The sequence below is a fragment of the Delphinapterus leucas genome, chromosome 6, assembly GCF_059928025.1.
Source record: "Delphinapterus leucas isolate spDelLeu-1000000601 "Yukka" chromosome 6, BTC_Dleu_Yukka2, whole genome shotgun sequence".
Classification (NCBI taxonomy): Eukaryota; Metazoa; Chordata; class Mammalia; order Artiodactyla; family Monodontidae; genus Delphinapterus; species Delphinapterus leucas.
Genome location: NC_143134.1, coordinates 15,736,106 through 15,753,363, shown reverse-complemented (window position 1 = coordinate 15,753,363; position 17,258 = coordinate 15,736,106). Strand labels below are relative to the sequence as shown.

The 17,258-nt window shown below is 40.1% G+C and overlaps 1 protein-coding gene across 1 annotated transcript in view; it reads left to right on the top strand.

Annotated features, from left to right (window-relative positions):
- Window positions 1–17,258, top strand: part of MTMR9 (myotubularin related protein 9) — a 107,573-nt gene that overhangs the window by 47,719 nt on the left and 42,596 nt on the right. The window contains exons 7-8 of the mRNA XM_022594924.3: window positions 14,946–15,087; window positions 16,882–17,102. Coding sequence (XP_022450632.2) covers window positions 14,946–15,087; window positions 16,882–17,102 — 363 coding nt within the window. The remainder of the gene's footprint in view (window positions 1–14,945; window positions 15,088–16,881; window positions 17,103–17,258) is intronic.

The window sequence follows — 17,258 nt, the reverse complement described above, 5'->3', positions numbered from 1 at the left end:
GACTCAATTTCATTCCTTTTTATGGCTGAGTAATATTCCATTGTGTATATGTACCATATCTTCTTTATCCATTTGTCTGTCGATGGGCATTTAGGTTGCTTCCATGACCTGGCTGTTGTAAATAGTGCTGCAATGAACATTGGGGTGCATGTGTCTTTTTGAATTATGGTTTTCTCTGGGTATATACCCAGTAGTGGGATTGCTGGGTCATATGGTAATTCTATTTTTAGTTTTTTAAGGAACCTCCATACTGTTCTCTGTAGTGGCTGTATCAATTTACATTCCCACCAACAGTGCAAGAGGGTTCCCTATTCTCCACACCCTCTCCAGCATTTGTTGTTTGTAGATTTTCTGATGATACCTATTTTGACTGCTGTGAGGTGATACCTCATTGTAGTTTTCATTTGCATTTCTCTAATAATTAGTGATGTTGAGCAGCTTTTCACGTGCTTCTTGGCCATCTGTACATCTTCTTTGGAGAAATGTCTATTTAGGTCTTCTGCCCATTTTTTGAGTGGGTTGTTTGTTTCTTTAATATTGAGCTGCATGAGCTGCTTATATATTTTGGAGATTAATCCTTTGTCCGTTGATTCGTTTGCAAATATTTTCTCGTATTCTGAGGGTTCTCTTTTCGTCTTGTTTATGGTTTCCTTTGCTGTGCAAAAGCTTTTTAAGTTTCACTCAGTCCCATTTGTTTATTTTTGTTTTTATTTCCATTACTCTAGGAGGTGGATCAAAAAAGATCTTGCTGTGATTTATGTCAAAGAGTGTTCTTCCTATGTTTTCCTCTAAGAGTTTTATAGTGTCCGGTCTTACATTAAGTCTCTAATCCATTTTGAGTTTATTTTTGTGTATGGTGTTAGGGACTGTTCTAATTTCATTCTTTTACATGTAGCTGTCCAGTTTTCCCAGCACCACTCATTGAAGAGACTGTCTTTTCTCCATTGTCTATCTTTGTCTCCTTTGTCATAGATTAGTTGACCATAGGTGTGTGGGTTTATCTCTGGGATTTCTATCTTGTTCCATTGATCTGTGTTTTTGTTTTTGTGCCAGTACCATATTGTCTTGATTACTGTAGCTTTGTACTACAGTCTGAAGTCAGGGAGTCTGATTCCTCCAGCTCCGTTTTTTTCCCTCAACTGCTTTGGCTATTTGGGGCTTTTTGTGTTTCCATACACATTTTAAAATTATTTGTTCCAGTTCCGTAAAAAATGCCATTGGTAATTTGATAGGGATTGCATTGAATCTGTAGATTGCTTTGGGTAGTATAGTCATTTTCACAATATTGATTCTTCCAATCCAAGAACATGGTATATCTCTCCATCTGTTGGTATCATCTTAAATTTCTTTCATCAGTGTCTTATAGGTTTCTGCATACAGGTCTTTTGTCTCCCTAGGTAGGTTTATTCCTAGGTATTTTATTCTTTTTGTTGCAGTGGTAAATAGGAGTGTTTCCTTAATTTCTCTTTCAGGGTTTTCATCATTAGTGTATAGGAATGCAAGAGATTTCTGTGCATTAATTTTGTATCCTGTAACTTTACCATATTCATTGATTAGCTCTAGTAGTTTTCTGGTAGCATCTTTAGGATTCTCTATGTATACTATCATGTCATCTGCAAACAATGACAGTTTCACTTCTTTTCCAATTTTTTATTCCTTTTATTTCCCTTTCTTCTCTGATTGCCGTGGCTAGAACTTCCAAAACTATGTTGAATAAGAGTGGCGAGAGTGGACATCCTTGTCTTGTTCCTCATCTTAGAGGAAATTCTTTCAGTTTTTCACCATTCAGAATGATGTTTCCTGTGGGTTTGTCATATATGGCCTTTATTATGTTGAGGTACGTTCCCTCTATGCCCACTTTCTGGAGAGTTTTTATCATAAATGGATGCTGAATTTTGTAAAAAGCTTTTTCTGCATCTATTGAGATGATCATATGGTTTTTCTTCTTCAATTTGTTAATATGGTGTATCACATTGATTGACTTGCGTATATTGAAGAATCCTTGCATCCCTGGGATAAATCCCACTTGATCACGGAGCATGATCCCTTCAGTGTGTTGTTGGATTCTGTTTGCTAGTATTTTGTTGAGGATTTTTGCATCTATATTCATCAGTGATAGTGGTCTGTAATTTTCTATCTTTGTAGTATCTTTTTCTGGTTTTGGAATCAGGGTGATGGTGGTCTCTTAGAATGAGTTTCGGGGTGTTCCTTCCTCTGCAGTTTTTTGGAAGAGTTTGAGGAGGATGGCTGTTAGCTCTTCTCTAAATGTTTGACAATTCACCTGTGAAGCCATCTGCTCCTGGACTTTTGTTTGTTGGAAGATTTTTAATCACACTTTCAATTTCATTACTTGTGATTGGTCTGTTCATATTTTCTATTTCTTCCTGGTTCAGGCCTGGAAAGTTATACCTTTCTAAGAATTTGTCCAATTCTTCCAGGTTGTCCATTTTATTGGCATAGAGTTGCTTGTAGTAGTCTCTTAGGATGCTTTGTATTTCTGCGGTGTCTGTTGTAACTTCTCCTTTTTCATTTCTAATTTTATTGATTTGAGTCCTCTCCCTCTTTTTCTTGATGAGTCTGGCTAATGGTTTATCAATTGTGTTTATCTTGTAAAAGAACCAGCTTTTAGTTTTATTGATCTCTGCTGTTGTTTTCTTTGTTTCTACTTCATTTATTTCTGCTCTGATGTTTATGATTTCTTTCCTTCTGCTACCTTTGGGTTTTGTTTGTTCTTCTTTCTCTAGTTCCTTTAGGTGAAAGGTTAGATTTTTTGAGGTTTTTCTTGTTTCTTAAGGTAGGCTTGTATAGCTGTAAACTTCCCTCTTAGGACTGCTTTTTCTGCATCCCATACGTTTTGAATCATCGTGTTTTCATTGTCTTTTGTCTCTAGGTATGTATGATTCCCTCTGTGATTTCTTCAGTGATCTCTTGGTTATTTAGTAACGTATTGTTCGTTTTTTTTAAACTTTATTGGAGCATAGTTGCTTTACAGTGGTGTGTTACTTTCCACTTTATAACAAAGTGAATCAGTTATACATATACATATGTTCCCATATCTCTTCCGTCTTGCGTCTCCCTCCCTCCCACCCTCCCTATCCCACCCCTCCAGGCGGTCAGAAAGAACCGAGCTGATCTCCCTGTGCTATGCGGCTGCTTCCCACTAGCTATCTACCTTACGTTTGGTAGTGTATATATGTCCGTGCCTCTCTCTTTGTCACAGCTCACCCTTCCCCCTCCCCATATCCTCAGGTCCATTCTCTAGTCCGTGCCTCTCTCTTTGTCACAGCTCACCCTTCCCCCTCCCCATATCCTCAGGTCCATTCTCTAGTAGGTCTGTGTCTTTATTCCTGTCTCACCCCTAGCTTCTTCGTGACATTTTTTTTTCCTTCTTAAATTCCATATATATATATGCGCTAGCATACGGTATTTGTCTTTCTCTTTCTGACATACTTCACTCCGTATGACAGACTCTAGGTCTATCCACCTCATTACAAATAGCTCAATTTCGTGTCTTTTTATGGCTGAGTAATATTCCATTGCATACATGTGCCACATCTTCTTTATCCATTCTTCCGATGATGGACACTTAGGTTGTTTCCAGTCCGGGCTATTGTAAGTAGAGCTGCAATGAACATTTTGGTACATGACTCTTTTTCAATTATGGTGTTCTGAGGGTATATGCCCAGTAGTGGGATTGCCAGGTCACATGGTAGTTCTATTTGTAGTTTTTTAAGGAACCTCCATACTGTTCTCCACAGTGGCTGTATCAATTTACATTCCCACCAACAGTGCAAGAGGCTTCCCTTTTCTCCACACCCTCTCCAGCACTTATTGTTTCTAGATTTTTTGATGATGGCCATTCTGACTGGTGCGAGATGATATCTTATTGTAGTTTTGATTTGCATTTGATTTGCATAATGATTAAGGAAGTTGAGCATTCTTTCATGTGTTTGTTGGCAGTCTGTATATCTTCTTTGGAGAAATGTCTATTTCGGTCTTCTGCCCATTTTTGGATTGGGTTGTTTGATTTTTTGTTATTGAGCTGCCTGAGCTGCTTATAAGTTTTGGAGATTAATCCTTTGTCAGTTGCTTCATTTGCAAATATTTTCTCCCCTTGTGAGGTTTGTCTTTTGGTCTTGTTTGTGGTTTCCTTTGCTGTGCAAAAGCTTTGAAGTTTCATTAGGTCCCATTTGTTTATTTTTGTTTTTATTTCCATTTCTCTAGGAGGTGGGTCAAAAAGGATCTTGCTGTGATTTATGTCATAGAGTGTTCTGCCTATGTTTTCCTCTAAGAGTTTGATAGTTTCTGGCCTTACATTTAGGTCTTCAATCCATTTTGAGCTTATATTTGTGTATGGTGGAGGGAGTGATCTAATCTCATACTTTTACATGTACCTGTCCAGTTTTCCCAGCACCACTTATTGAAGAGGCTGTCCTTTCTCCACTGTACATTCCTGCCTCCTTTATCAAAGATAAGGTGACCATATGTGCGTGGGTTTATCTCTGGGCTTTCTGTCCTGTTCCATGGATCTATCTTTCCGTTTTTGTGCCAGTACCATACTGTCTTGATTACTGTAGCTTTATAGTGTAGTCTGAAGTCAGGGAGCCTGATTCCTCCAGCTCCGTTTTTCATTCTCAAGGTTGCTTCGGCTCTTCGGGGTCTTTTGTGTTTCCATACAAATTGTGAAAGTTTTTGTTCTAGTTCTGTGAAAAATGCCAGTGGTAGTTTGATAGGGATTGCATTGAATCTGTAGATTGCTTTGGGTAGTAGAGTCCTTTTCACAATGTTGATTCTTCCCATCCAAGAACATGGTATATCTCTCCATCTATTTGTATCGTCTTTAATTTCTTTCATCAGTGTCTTGTAATTTTCTGCATACAGGTCTTTTGTCTCCTTAGGTAGGTTTATTCCTAGATATTTTATTCTTTTTGCTGCAGTGGTAAATGGGAGTGTTTTCTTGATTTCACTTTCAGGTTTTTCATCATTGGTGTATAGGAATGCCAGAGATTTCTGTGCATTAATTTTGTATCCTGCTACTTTACCAAATTCATTGAATAGCTCTGGTAGTTTTCCGGTAGCATCTTTAGGATTCGCTGTGTATAGTACCATGTCATCTGCAAACAGTGACAGCTTTACTTCTTCTTTTCCGATTTGGATTCCTTTTATTTCCTTTTCTTCTCTGATTGCTGTGGCTAAAACTTCCAAAACTATGTTGAGTAAGAGTGGTGAGAGTGGGCAACCTTGTCTTGTTCCTGATCTTACTGGAAATGCTTTCATTTTTTCACCATTGTGGATGATGTTGGCTGTGGGTTTGTGATATATGACCTTTATTATGTTGAGGAAAGTTCCCTCTATGCCTACTTCCTGCAGGGCTTTTATCATAAATGGGTTTTGAATTTTGTCGAAAGCTTTCTCTGCATCTACTGAGATGATCGTATGGTTTTTCTCCTTCAGTTTGTTAATACGGTTTATCACATTGATTGTTTTGCGTATACTGAAGAATCCTTGCATTCCTGGAATAAACCCCATTTGATCATGGTGTATGATCCTTTTAATGTGCTGTTGGACTTTGTTTGCTAGTATTTTGTTGGGGATTTTTGCGTCTGTGTTCATCAGGGATATTGGCATGTAGTTTTCTTTCTTTGTGACATCCTTGTCTGGTTTTGGTATCAAGGTGACGGTGGCCTTGTAGAATGAATTCGGGAGTGTTCCTCCCTCTGCTATATTTTGGAAGAGTTTGAGAAGGATAGGTGTTAGCTCTTCTCTAAATGTTTGATAGAAGTCGCCTGTAAAGCCGTCTGGTCCTGGGCTTTTGTTTGTTGGAAGATTTTTAATCACAGTTTCCATTTCAGTGCTTGTGATTGGTCTGTTCGTATTTTCTGTTTTTCCCGATTCAGTCTTGGCAGGTTGTGCATTCCTAAGAATTTGTCCATTTCTTCCAGGTTGTCCATTTTATTGGCATAGAGTTCCTTGTAGTAATCTCTCATGATCTTTTGTATTTCTGCACTGTCAGTTGTTACTTCTCCTTTTTCATTTCTAATTCTATTGATTTGAGTCTTCTCCCTTTTTTTCTTGATGAGTCTGGTAATGGTTTATCAATTTTGTCTACTCAAAGAAGCAGCTTTTAGCTTTATTGATCTTTGCTATCGTTTCCTTCATTTCTTTTTCATTTATTTCTGATCTGATGTTTATGATTTCTTTCCTTCTGCTAACTTTGGGGTTTTCTTGTTCTTCTTTCTCTTTAAAATTGCTTTAGGTGCGAGGTTAGGTTGTTTATTTGAGATGCTTTCTGTTTCTTAAGGTAGGATTGTATTGCTATAAACTTGCCTCTTAGAACTGCTTTTGCTGCATCCCATAGGTTTGGGGTCGTCGTGTCTCCATTGTCATTCGTCTCTAGGTGTTTTTTGATTTCCTCTTTGATTTCTTCAGTGATCACTTCGTTATTAAGTAGTGTATTGTTTAGCCTCCACGTGTTTGTATTTTGTACAGATCTTTTCCTGTAATTGATATCTAGAGTCATAGCCTTGTGGTCGGAAAAGGTACTTGAAACAATTTCAATTTTCTTAAATTTACCAGGGCTTGACTTGTGACCCAAGATACGATCTATTCTGGAGAATGTTGCATGAGCACTTGAGAAAAATGTGTATTCTGTTGTTTTTGGATAGAATGTCCTATAAATATCAGTAACGTCTATCTTGTTTAATGTATCATTTAAAGCTTGTGTTTCCTTATTTATTTTCATTTTTCATGATGTGTCCATTGCTGAAAGTGGCGCGTCAAAGTTTCCTAGTATGAATGTGTTACTGTTGATTTCCTCTTTTATGGCTGTTAGTATTATCTTTATGTATTGAGGTGCTTCTATGTTGGGTGCCTAAATATTTACAATTGTTATATCTTCTTCTTGGATCGATCCCTTGATCATTATGTAGTGTCCTTCTTTGTCTCTTCTAATAGTCTTTATTTTAAAGTCTGTTTTGTCTGATATGAGAATTGCTACTCCAGCTTTCTTTTGGTTTTCTTTTGCATGGAATATCTTTTTCCATCCCCTCACTTTCAGTCTGTATGTGTCTCTAGGTTGGAAGTGGGTCTCTTGTAGACAACATATATATGGGTCTTGTTTTTCTATCCATTCAGCCAGTCTGTGTCTCTTGGTGGGTGCATTTAATCCATTTACATTTAAGGTAATTATCGATATGTATGTTCCTATTCCCATTTTCTCAATTGTTTGGGGTTTGTTATTGTACGTCTTTTCCTTCTCTTGTGTTTCTTGCCTAGGGAAGTTCCTTTAGCATTTGTTGTAAAGCTTGTTTTGTGGTGCTGAACTCTCTCAGCTTTTGCTTGTCTGTAAAGGTTTTTAATTTCTCCATCAAATCTGAATGAGATCCTTGCTGGGTAGAGTAATCTTGGTTTTAGGTTTTTCTCCTTCATCACTTTAAATATGTCCTGCCAGTCCCTTCTGGCTTTCAGAGTTTCTGCTGAAAGATCAGCTGTTAACCTTATGGGGATTCCCTTGTGTGTTATTTGTTGTTTTTTCCTTGCTGTTTTTAATATGTTTTCTTTGTATTTAATTTAATTTTTGTTAGTTTGATTAATATGTGCCTTGGCGTGTTTCTCCTTGGATTTTTCTTGTATGGGATTCTCTGTGCTTCCTAGACTTGATTAACTGTTTCGTTTCCCATATTAGGGAAGTTTTCAACTATAACCTCTTCAAATATTTTCTCAGTCCTTTTCTTTTTCTCTTCTTCTTTTGGAACCCCTATAATCGGAATGTTGGTGTGTTTAATGTCGTCCCAGAGGTCTCTGAGACTGTCCTCAGTTCTTTTCATTCTTTTTTCTTTATTCTGCTCTGCAGTCGTTATTTCCACTATTTTATCTTCCAGGTCACTTATCCGTTCTTCTGCCTCAGTTATTCTGCTGTTGATCCCATCTAGAGTATTTTTAATTTCATTTATTGTGTTGTTCATCATTGCTTGTTTCATCTTTAGTTCTTCTAGGTCCTTGTTAAATGTTTCTTGCATTTTGTCTATTCTATTTCCAAGATTTTGGATCATCTTTACTATCATTATTCTGAATTCTTTTTCAGGTAGACTGCCTGTTTCCTCCTCATGTGTTAGGTCAGGTGGGTTTTTATCTTGCTCCTTTATCTGCTGTGTGTTTTTTTGTCTTCTCATTTTGCTCATTTTACTGTGTTTCAGGTTTCCTTTTTGCAGGCTGCACGTTTGTTGTTCCCGTTGTTTTTGGTGTCTGTCCCCAGTGGCTAAGGTTGGTTCAGTGGGTTGTGTAGGCTTCCTGGTGGAGGGGACTCTTGCCTGTGTTCTGGTGGATGAGGCTGGATTTTGTGTTTCTGGTGGGAAGGTCCATGTCTGGTGGTGTGTTTTGGGGTGTCTGTGGACTTACTATTATTTTAGGCAGCCTCTCTGCTAATGGGTGGGGTTGTGTTCCTGTCTTGCTAGTTGTTTGGCATAGGATGTTCAGTACTGTAGCTTGCTGGTCGTTGAGTGAAGCTGGGTGCTGGTGTTGAGATGGAGATCTCTGGGAGATTTTCGCCATTTGATATTATGTGGAGCTGGGAGGTTTCTTGTTGACCAGTGTCCTGAAGTTGGCTCTCCCACCTCAGAGGCACAGCACTGACATCTGGCTGCAGCACCAAGAGCCTTTTATCCACACAGCTCAGAATGAAAGTGAGAAAAAGCAGAAAGAAAGAAAGGAAGGGAGGGAGGGAGGAAGGAAACGAAAGAAAGAAATAAGAAAGAAAGAAAAATAACATAAGATAAAATAAAGTTATTAAAATAAATAATTATTAAGAAAAAAGTTTTTTTAAAAATTAAAAAAAAAAAAGGACGTATAGAACCCTAGGACAAATGGTGGAAGCAAAGCTATACAGACAAAATCTCACACAGAATCATACACACTCACAGAAAGAGGAAAAGAGGAAACAATAATAAATCTTGTTCTCAAAGTCCACCTCCTCAATATGGGATGATTCATTGTCTATTCAGGCATTCCACAGATGCAGGGTACATCAAGTTGATTGTGGAGTTTTAATCTATTGCTCCTGAGGCTGCTGTGAGAGATTTCCCTTTCTCTTCTGTGTTCGCACAGCTCCTGGGGCTCAGCTTTGGATTTGGCCCCACCTCTGTGTGTAGGTCGCTGGATGGTGTCTGTTCTTCACTCAGACGGGCTGGGGTGAAATGAGCAGCTGACTCGGGGGCTCTGACTCACTCAGGCTGGGGGCAGGGAGGGGTGCGGATGCCAGGCGAGCCTGCGACGGCAAAGGCCTGTGGGACATTGCACCAGCCTGAGGCGTGCCGTGCGTTCTCCCGGGGAAGTTGTCCCTGGATCCCGGGACCTGGCAGTGGCGGGCTGCACAACCTCCCCGGAAGGGAGGTGTAGATAGTGACCTGTGCTCGCACACAGGCTTCTTGGTGGTGGCCGCAGCAGCCTTAGCATCTCATGCCCATATCTGGGGTCCGCGCTGTTAGCCGCAGCTCGCACCCGTCTCTGGAGCTCCTTTAAGCAGCGCTCTTAATCCCCTCTCCTTGCACACCAGGAAACAAAGAGGGAAGAAAAAGTCTCTTGCCTCTTCGGCACCTGCAGACTTTTCGCGGACCCCTTCCCAGCTAGCCGTGGTGCACTAACTCCCCTGCGGGCTGTGTTCACGCCGCCAACCCTAGTCCTCTCCCTGCGCTCCGCCCCAGCGGGTGAGCAGACAAGCCTCTCGGGCTGGTGAGTGCCGGTCGGCACCGATCCTCTGTGCGGGAATCTCTCCGCTTTGCCCTCCGCACCCCTGTTGCTGTGCTCTCCTCCACGGCTCCGAAGCTTTCCCCCTCTGCCACCCGCAGTCTCCGCCCGCGAAGGGGCTTCCTAGTGTGTGGAAACCTTTCCTCCTTCACAGCTCCCTCCCACTGGTGCAGGTCCCATCCCTATTCTTTTGTCTCTGTTTATTCTTTTTTCTTTTGCCTTACCCAGGTACGTGGGGATTTTCTTGCCGTTTGGGAGGTCTGAGGTCTTCTGCTAGCGTTCAGTAGGTGTTCTGTAGGAGTTGTTCCATGTGTAGATGTATTTCTGGTGTATCTGTGGGGAGGAAGGTGATCTCTGCATCTTACTCTTCCACCATCTTCCTCCCAGTAATGTAGTTTTTAGCCTCCATGTGTTTGTGTTTTTTACATTTTTTTCCCTGTAATTCATTTCTAATCTCATAGCGTTGTGGTCAGAAAAGATGCTTGATATGATTTCAATTTTATTAAATTGACTTAGGCTTGATTTGTGACCCAAGAGGTGATCTATCCTGGAGAATGCTCTGTGCGCACTTGAGAAGAAAGTGTAATCTGCTGTTTTTGGATGGGATGTCCTATAAATATCAATTAAATCTATCTGGTCTATTGTGTCATTTAAAGCTTCTGTTTCCTTATTTATTTTCATTTTGGATGATCTCTCCATTGGTGTAAGTGAGGTGTTAAAGTCCCCCACTATTATTGTGGTACTGTCGATTTCCTCTTTTATAGCTGTTAGCAGTTGCCTTATGTATTGAGGTGCTCCTATGTTGGATGCATATAGATTTATAATTGTTATATCTTCTTCTTGGATTGACCCCTTGATCATTATGTAGTGTCCTTCCTTGTGTCTTGTAACATTCTTTACTTTAAAGTATACTTTATCTGATATGAGTATAGCTACTCCAGCTTTCTTTTGATTTCCACTTGCATGGAATATCTTTTTCCATCCCCTCACTTTCATATGTATGGGTCTTGTTTTTGTATCCATTCAGCAAGCCTGTGTCTTTTGGTTGGAGCGTTTAATCCATTCACATTTAAGGTAATTATCAATATGTATGTTCCTGTGACCATTTTCTTCATTGTTTTGGGTTTGTTTTTGTAGGTCCTTTTCTTGTATTTTCCACTTAGAGAAGTTCGTTTAGCATTTGTTGTAGAGGTGGTTTAGTGGTGCTGAATTCTCTTAGCTTTTGCTTGTCTGTAAAGCTTTTGATTTCTCCATCGAATCTGAATGAGATCCTTGCTGGGTAGAGTAATCTTGGTTGTAGGTTCTTCCCTTTCATCACTTGAAGTATGTCATGCCACTCCCTTCTGGCTTGTAGAGTTTCTGCTGAGAAATCAGCTGTTAACCTTATGGGAGTTCCCTTGTATGTTATTTGTCGGTTTTCCCTTGCTGCTTTTAATAATTTTTCTTTGTCTTTAATTTTTGCCAATTTGATAACTATGTGTCTCGGCATGTTTCTCCTTGGGTTTATCCTGTATGGGACTCTCTGCGCTTCCTGGACTTGGGTTGCTATTTCTTTTCCCATGTTAGGGACGTTTTCAACTGTAATCTCTTCAGATGTTTTCTTGGGTCCTTTCTCTCTCTCTTCTCCTTCTGGGACCCCTATAATGCGAATGTTGTTGTGTTTAATGTTGTCCCAGAGGTCTCTTAGGCTGTCTTCATTTCTTTTCATTCTTTTTCCTTTATTCTGTTCCACAGCAGCAAATTCCACCATTCTGTCTTCCAGGTCACGTATCCGTTCTTCTGCCTCAGTTATCCTGCTATTGATTCCTTCTAGTGTAGTTTTCATTTCAGTTATTGTATTGTTCATCTCTGTTTGTTTGTTCTTTAATTCTTGTAGGTCTTTGTTAAAGATTTCTTGCATGTTCTTGATCTTTGCCTCCATTCTTTTTCCGAGGTCCTGGATCATCTTCACTATCATTATTCTGAATTCTTTTTCTGGAAGGCTGCCTATCTCCACTCCATTTAGTTGTTTTTCTGGGGTTTTATATTGTTCCTTCATCTGGTACATAGCCGTCTGCCTTTTCATCTTGTCTATCTTTCTGTGAATGTGGTTTTTCTTCCACAGGCTGCAGGATTGTAGTTCTTCTTGCTTCTGCTGTCTGCCCTCTGTTAGAATGCCCTTTTTAAGAAGGGAATTCCCACTGAAACAGTAGGTAGGTAGAAGTGTTGTCACCACATAGTTGGATGGCACTTTTCTTTGAGATTTTAATTTGTTTTATTGATACTTCCAAATTAGGGAAATATATATGTAATTTTAAAAATAATGAGCAATTGATAATACAACAGGTTGCTTAAGATCATGTGGTGAGTTAGCAACTTACCACAGGGCCACCAAGTGCCATGAATCAGGATTCCCTGGGATTCCTGGTGTAGGGACTTCTCTGGTGGTCCAGTGGTAAAGAATCCACCTTCCTATGCAGGGGACACGGGTTTGATCCCTAGTCGAGGAACGAAGATCCCACTTGCTGCTGGGCAACTAAGCCCACACGCCACAGCTACTGAACTCGCGTGCCTCAATGAAAGAGCCCACGTGCCGCGAGCTACAGAGCCCACTCACTCTGGAGCCCGCGTGCTACAACTAGAGAGAGAAAACCAACACGTCACAACTAGAGAGAAGCCCGCACCACAAAGAAAAGATTCTGCATGCCGCAACTAAGGCCTGATGCAGCCAAAAAAAAAAAAGAAAAAAAAAAAGGGAAGCCCATTTATCTTATAAAATATGGGAGTTAAAGACCAAGGTTCCGTGGCAGAGAAATAAATAATACAGAATGATGAGATGTATATAGTAAGGGTTTGGGTTTTTTTTTTTTCTTTTTGCGGTATGCGGGCCTCTCACTGCCGTGGCCTCTCACGTTGCAGAGCACAGGCTCCGGACGCGCAGGCTCAGCGGCCATGGCTCACGGGCCCAGCCGCTCCGCAGCATGTGGGATCTTCCCGGACCAGGGCACGAACCCGTGTCCCCTGCATCGGCAGGCGGACTCTCAACCACTGCACCACCAGGGAAGCTCAAGGGTTTGGGATTTTTTAACCTAAGTTAAAAATATTTCCCCTTACATGATGAGTACAGAGGCTTTGTTTGCTTATGAAACATGAATTGTCATAAACCCTTATAACCGTTGTCTGAGTTTTCAGCCATAATAAGAGGTGATGCAGGTGAATGTAATCCCAGGGGCAGAACAGTGTTTTCTATCTCTCTCCACCTTTGTTTTGTTTGGGCTACCTTAAACAAACAGGGACTTACACACTCCTAGGAGGATTGAAGGTTTTGGTTTATTTTGCCATGTTTGAGTTCCCTTTTTTGATGTATATTAGCTCATTAGTTATACCTCCATAAAAATCTGCCCTTACAACACTCAAAATGTAAAAATAGACCTTAAATTAATTGAATTAAATTTAGAGTATACCACAGATAACTAGGATATACATCTAATGTATATCAAAAGCCTGAAAACATTTGCTCGTACCCTTCAGTCTAGTCATTAGATTTCATCCTGAGAATGGGGTTGTTAACTTAACCATAGGTGAACATCAGGGAGTCTTATTTTCGGATTAAGAACTCTAGAATAATTCAGCAAAAGACAAAAAGCTAAGTACACCATCTAAAGTGTAACAAAAATTGGCAGTGACCTGAATGTCCACCTATAGGATTAAGTAAATTGTAGTTCTTCACTTAATAGAATATTATGTAACCATTAATACAGTACTTTTATAGATGACATAGAAACATGGGAAAATGTTTATAATAAAAGTGGAAATAATAAGTTACCTTTCGTTACAGCTATGTAAAGTATATCTGTACATGAGAAAAGAATTAATAGTAGCCAAACATAAAACTTTTATGGGAAAGTGGTGAGCTTATTTTCCTTTTTTCCACAATTTCCTTCACTGTCATTTCAATAAAAAGAGGTAGAAGAAGGGGAGGGGAGAAAATGTAGTTTAGTTTCTGGTGTTTCCTCCCACTCTTTAGAATAATGGGGTCCTCGGAACCACCTACAGAGTGTATAGTGGTATCATTGCCACTGACTTTCTAGATTGATACTTTTTTTCCCCCTAAGGAATTTATTTATTTGGTTGCACTCGGTCTGTTTGGTTGTGCTGGGTCTTATTTGCAGCAGGCGGACTCCTTAGTTGTGACTTGTGGGCTCCTTAGTTGTGGCTTGCTGGCTCCTTAGTTGCAACACGTGGACTCCTTAATTGTGGCTTATGGGTTCCTTAGTTGCGGGTCGCTGGCTTCTTAGTTGCAGCATGTGGGCTCCATAGTTGTGGCATGCAAACTCTTAGTTGTGGCATGCATGTGGGATCTAGTTCCCTGACCAGGGATCGAACCTGGGCCCCCTGCATTGGGAGCATGGAGTCTTTACCACTGTGCCACCAGGGTGGTCCCTAGATTGACACTTTTTTGTTGTTGTTTTTTTGCGGTACGCGGGCCTCTCACTGTTGTGGCCTCTCCCGTTGTGGAGCACAGGCTCCGGATGCGCAGGCTCAGCGGCCGTGGCTCACGGGCCCAGCCGCTTCGTGGCATGTGGGATCCTCCCAGACCGGGTCACGAACCCGTGTCCCCTGCATCGGCAGGCGGACTCCCAACCACTGCGCCACCAGGGAAACCCCCTGACACTTTTATATATAATATTAAAAAATTTTTCTTTCTGTTTTCATGTTTCTCAAAGTGTGGTTTAGGACTTGTTTCCCAGATTGATTATGGTTTATGAAGGCATCCTTACAGTAAACTGATGGTGGAAAGGTAGAATCAAGGTCAGAGAGATACAGAAAAATAACTTTGTGTGTTTCTAGGCTTGATGAGAAAAGGCTTTAGTTAACTATATTAAAGCAGAAAAGGTCAGCATCTAGTGAATGTGATGAGGTCTGCTTTCTGGTTTTGTAAAGGAAGAAAACATTCAGGAAACGGTTTTATGAAATTTGTTATAATGTAAATGGGTTCTTGTCCTATGAAATTTGGGACTTATAGTTTTATATTTTCCCCAAGGGAAGCTGTCTTCATGTACCTCATTTAGACTCTAAACCTACTGGACAGAGCAGAGTGCAGAAGACTTTCAACTGTTATACTCAAGAAGTGTTTATTGTTATACTCAAGAAATGTTTATTATTAACAGAGTTGGTTGACCATGTCAGGAGTGTCCCATTTGTCCTCTGAATTTTCCTACCAGGGAAGGAGCATCCATACTGATTCATGGAACAGAAGGAACTGATTCCACACTCCAGGTTACCTCCCTGGCCCAGATTATCTTGGAACCAAGAAGCAGGACCATCCAGGGCTTTGAGGCCTTGATAGAGAGAGAGTGGCTTCAGGTGAGAAAAGCTATTTTATCCACAGAGGAACTGCTCATAATTGATGTTTGATCCTGGTTTGTGGGAATGGATATAATATATGAAATTCTGATTGATTCAGATGTTTAATTTTCTGGGGGACAGTAAATCTCTCTTCCTCTTAATAAATGCCTGTAATCTTTACTGCCTCTCAATTTCTGTCTCCCTCTTTGCTTATATTGCTCATTTGGCACTTCATTCCCCTAACAAACGTTATTAGTTGTACCTTGTTACCTATAGGGGAAACACAAAGAATGTGTAAAACATGGTCTTGTCTCACAGAACTTAGTCTTGCTAGAGATAAAAGACATAAACAAGGGGGGAAGGAGGAGTGGGGACTTGTAAGTACAAGGCATGTGCTTTAGTGCTTTCTACCTTCTGCTCATCTCTGTCCTGTCGTCTTCCTCAGCCAGGTGAAATCCTTCTCATCCTGTAAGATCCAGCTAAATATCTCTACTTTCATGAAGACTCTGGGACCTTAACTTCCTTCACAGAAAAAATTGATCCATTTTCCTCACACCTTGTTTCCTGAACTAGACTCAGATATAGTGACTTCTCTGAGTTCAGGGAACCTTGCCCACCCGATTCAGCTGTTTATCCCTAGGACACAACACAGTGCTGTCCTATATAATGCTGAAGGACAGCTAAAATAAAGGTCTCATAAAATAGATGGAAATCCTTCAGGCCAGAGGTTAATTTAAATATATATACACCATGTAACTTAGTGTGTAATTGTGATTGAAAACAAATGTTTAGATATATCTTGAAAGGAAGTATCTCTGGAGAAAATCACTTCTGGCCCTTCTAGTTACAATTCAGCTTTATTATGTGTTAATGCTGTTATGTTTACCATGTCTACCTACCCTGACAGCTGACCTTTATCTCTGTTTAAGTCAGACCATCCTACATATTTGGTGCAGATCTTATTCAGCTACATTCCTTGTGATGCATAGCAAACAAACAAATGAGTATGATTGATTTGTTTATATATTACCATTTTCATGGGCATCAAAATCCCATTCATGTTCCTGGCATTATCTTTGTCAGATAAAGTAGCACGAGGACCCAGAGATAAAGCATGTATATGAAATACCTAGAAGGGGGGATAAGGTCAGTACTCAGGTTCTGGGTGGGCCAGAGAGCCAAATGATTCTGAAATTTCCTTTGGTCAGTAGATGACAGACTCTTCTGGTTCTTTTTGGGGGGAGGGGGAAACTAAAGACAGCTTTGTCTCTAATATAAAGGCATTCATACAGATGTAATCATGACAGTAACTTTCTTATGTAATTAAAGACTTACTATCAGGAGTAACCTGATAAAAGTTTGTCTATGAGAACCCCACATCTGTCTGCATTTAGCGGTGAGGCTTCCTTAGCTTACAGTAGTCTAGAGTGCTTTGGATGGATAGAAGGGGATAGCTGTCCTGTTTTATACCTGAAGAGCTTATGTTCTTTGACTTTGCTCCAGATTTTACAGACCTAGAAAGATTTATGCTTATTATTACTGAAGTTCAGTATTCTTCTATTTGATATTCCAAGACCAACTGCAGACGTTATGGCTAACTGTATATATACCCTTGTTAAGTATTTGGAAATCTTGTCTTTTTCCTTAGTTGGTGAAGATTGTCTTAAACCAAGAAATCATTAAAGAGCAGCCACCCAAATTATATGATGTTCCATTTAATAGTTTTGTTGCAACTGTGTGAAATTTGTTAATAATGCGCTACAATGTGATCTCACTAGGATATGATTGCTGCATTTCCATCTTTTCTCTTAGGCTGGTCACCCATTCCAACAGCGCTGTGCACAGTCAGCCTATTGTAATAGTAAGCAGAAGTGGGAGTCGCCTGTATTTCTTCTCTTCTTGGACAGTGTGTGGCAGATACTTCGTCAGTTCCCTTGTTCATTTGAATTTAATGAGAATCTCCTCATCATGCTCTTTGAGCATGCATATGCCTCACAGTTTGGAACATTTCTGGGCAACAATGAAAGTGAAAGGTAGGTACCTGCTCACGTGGGGGCCATTTTATTTTTAGCTGTTTTGGTCATTTCCTAAAAGAGACCAGGATTTGATTCTACATTAATGTTATTTATAAGATGGAAGAGGTTACAGTTAGTATAAATTAAATTACCTAATTTATTGTGAGCCTGTCA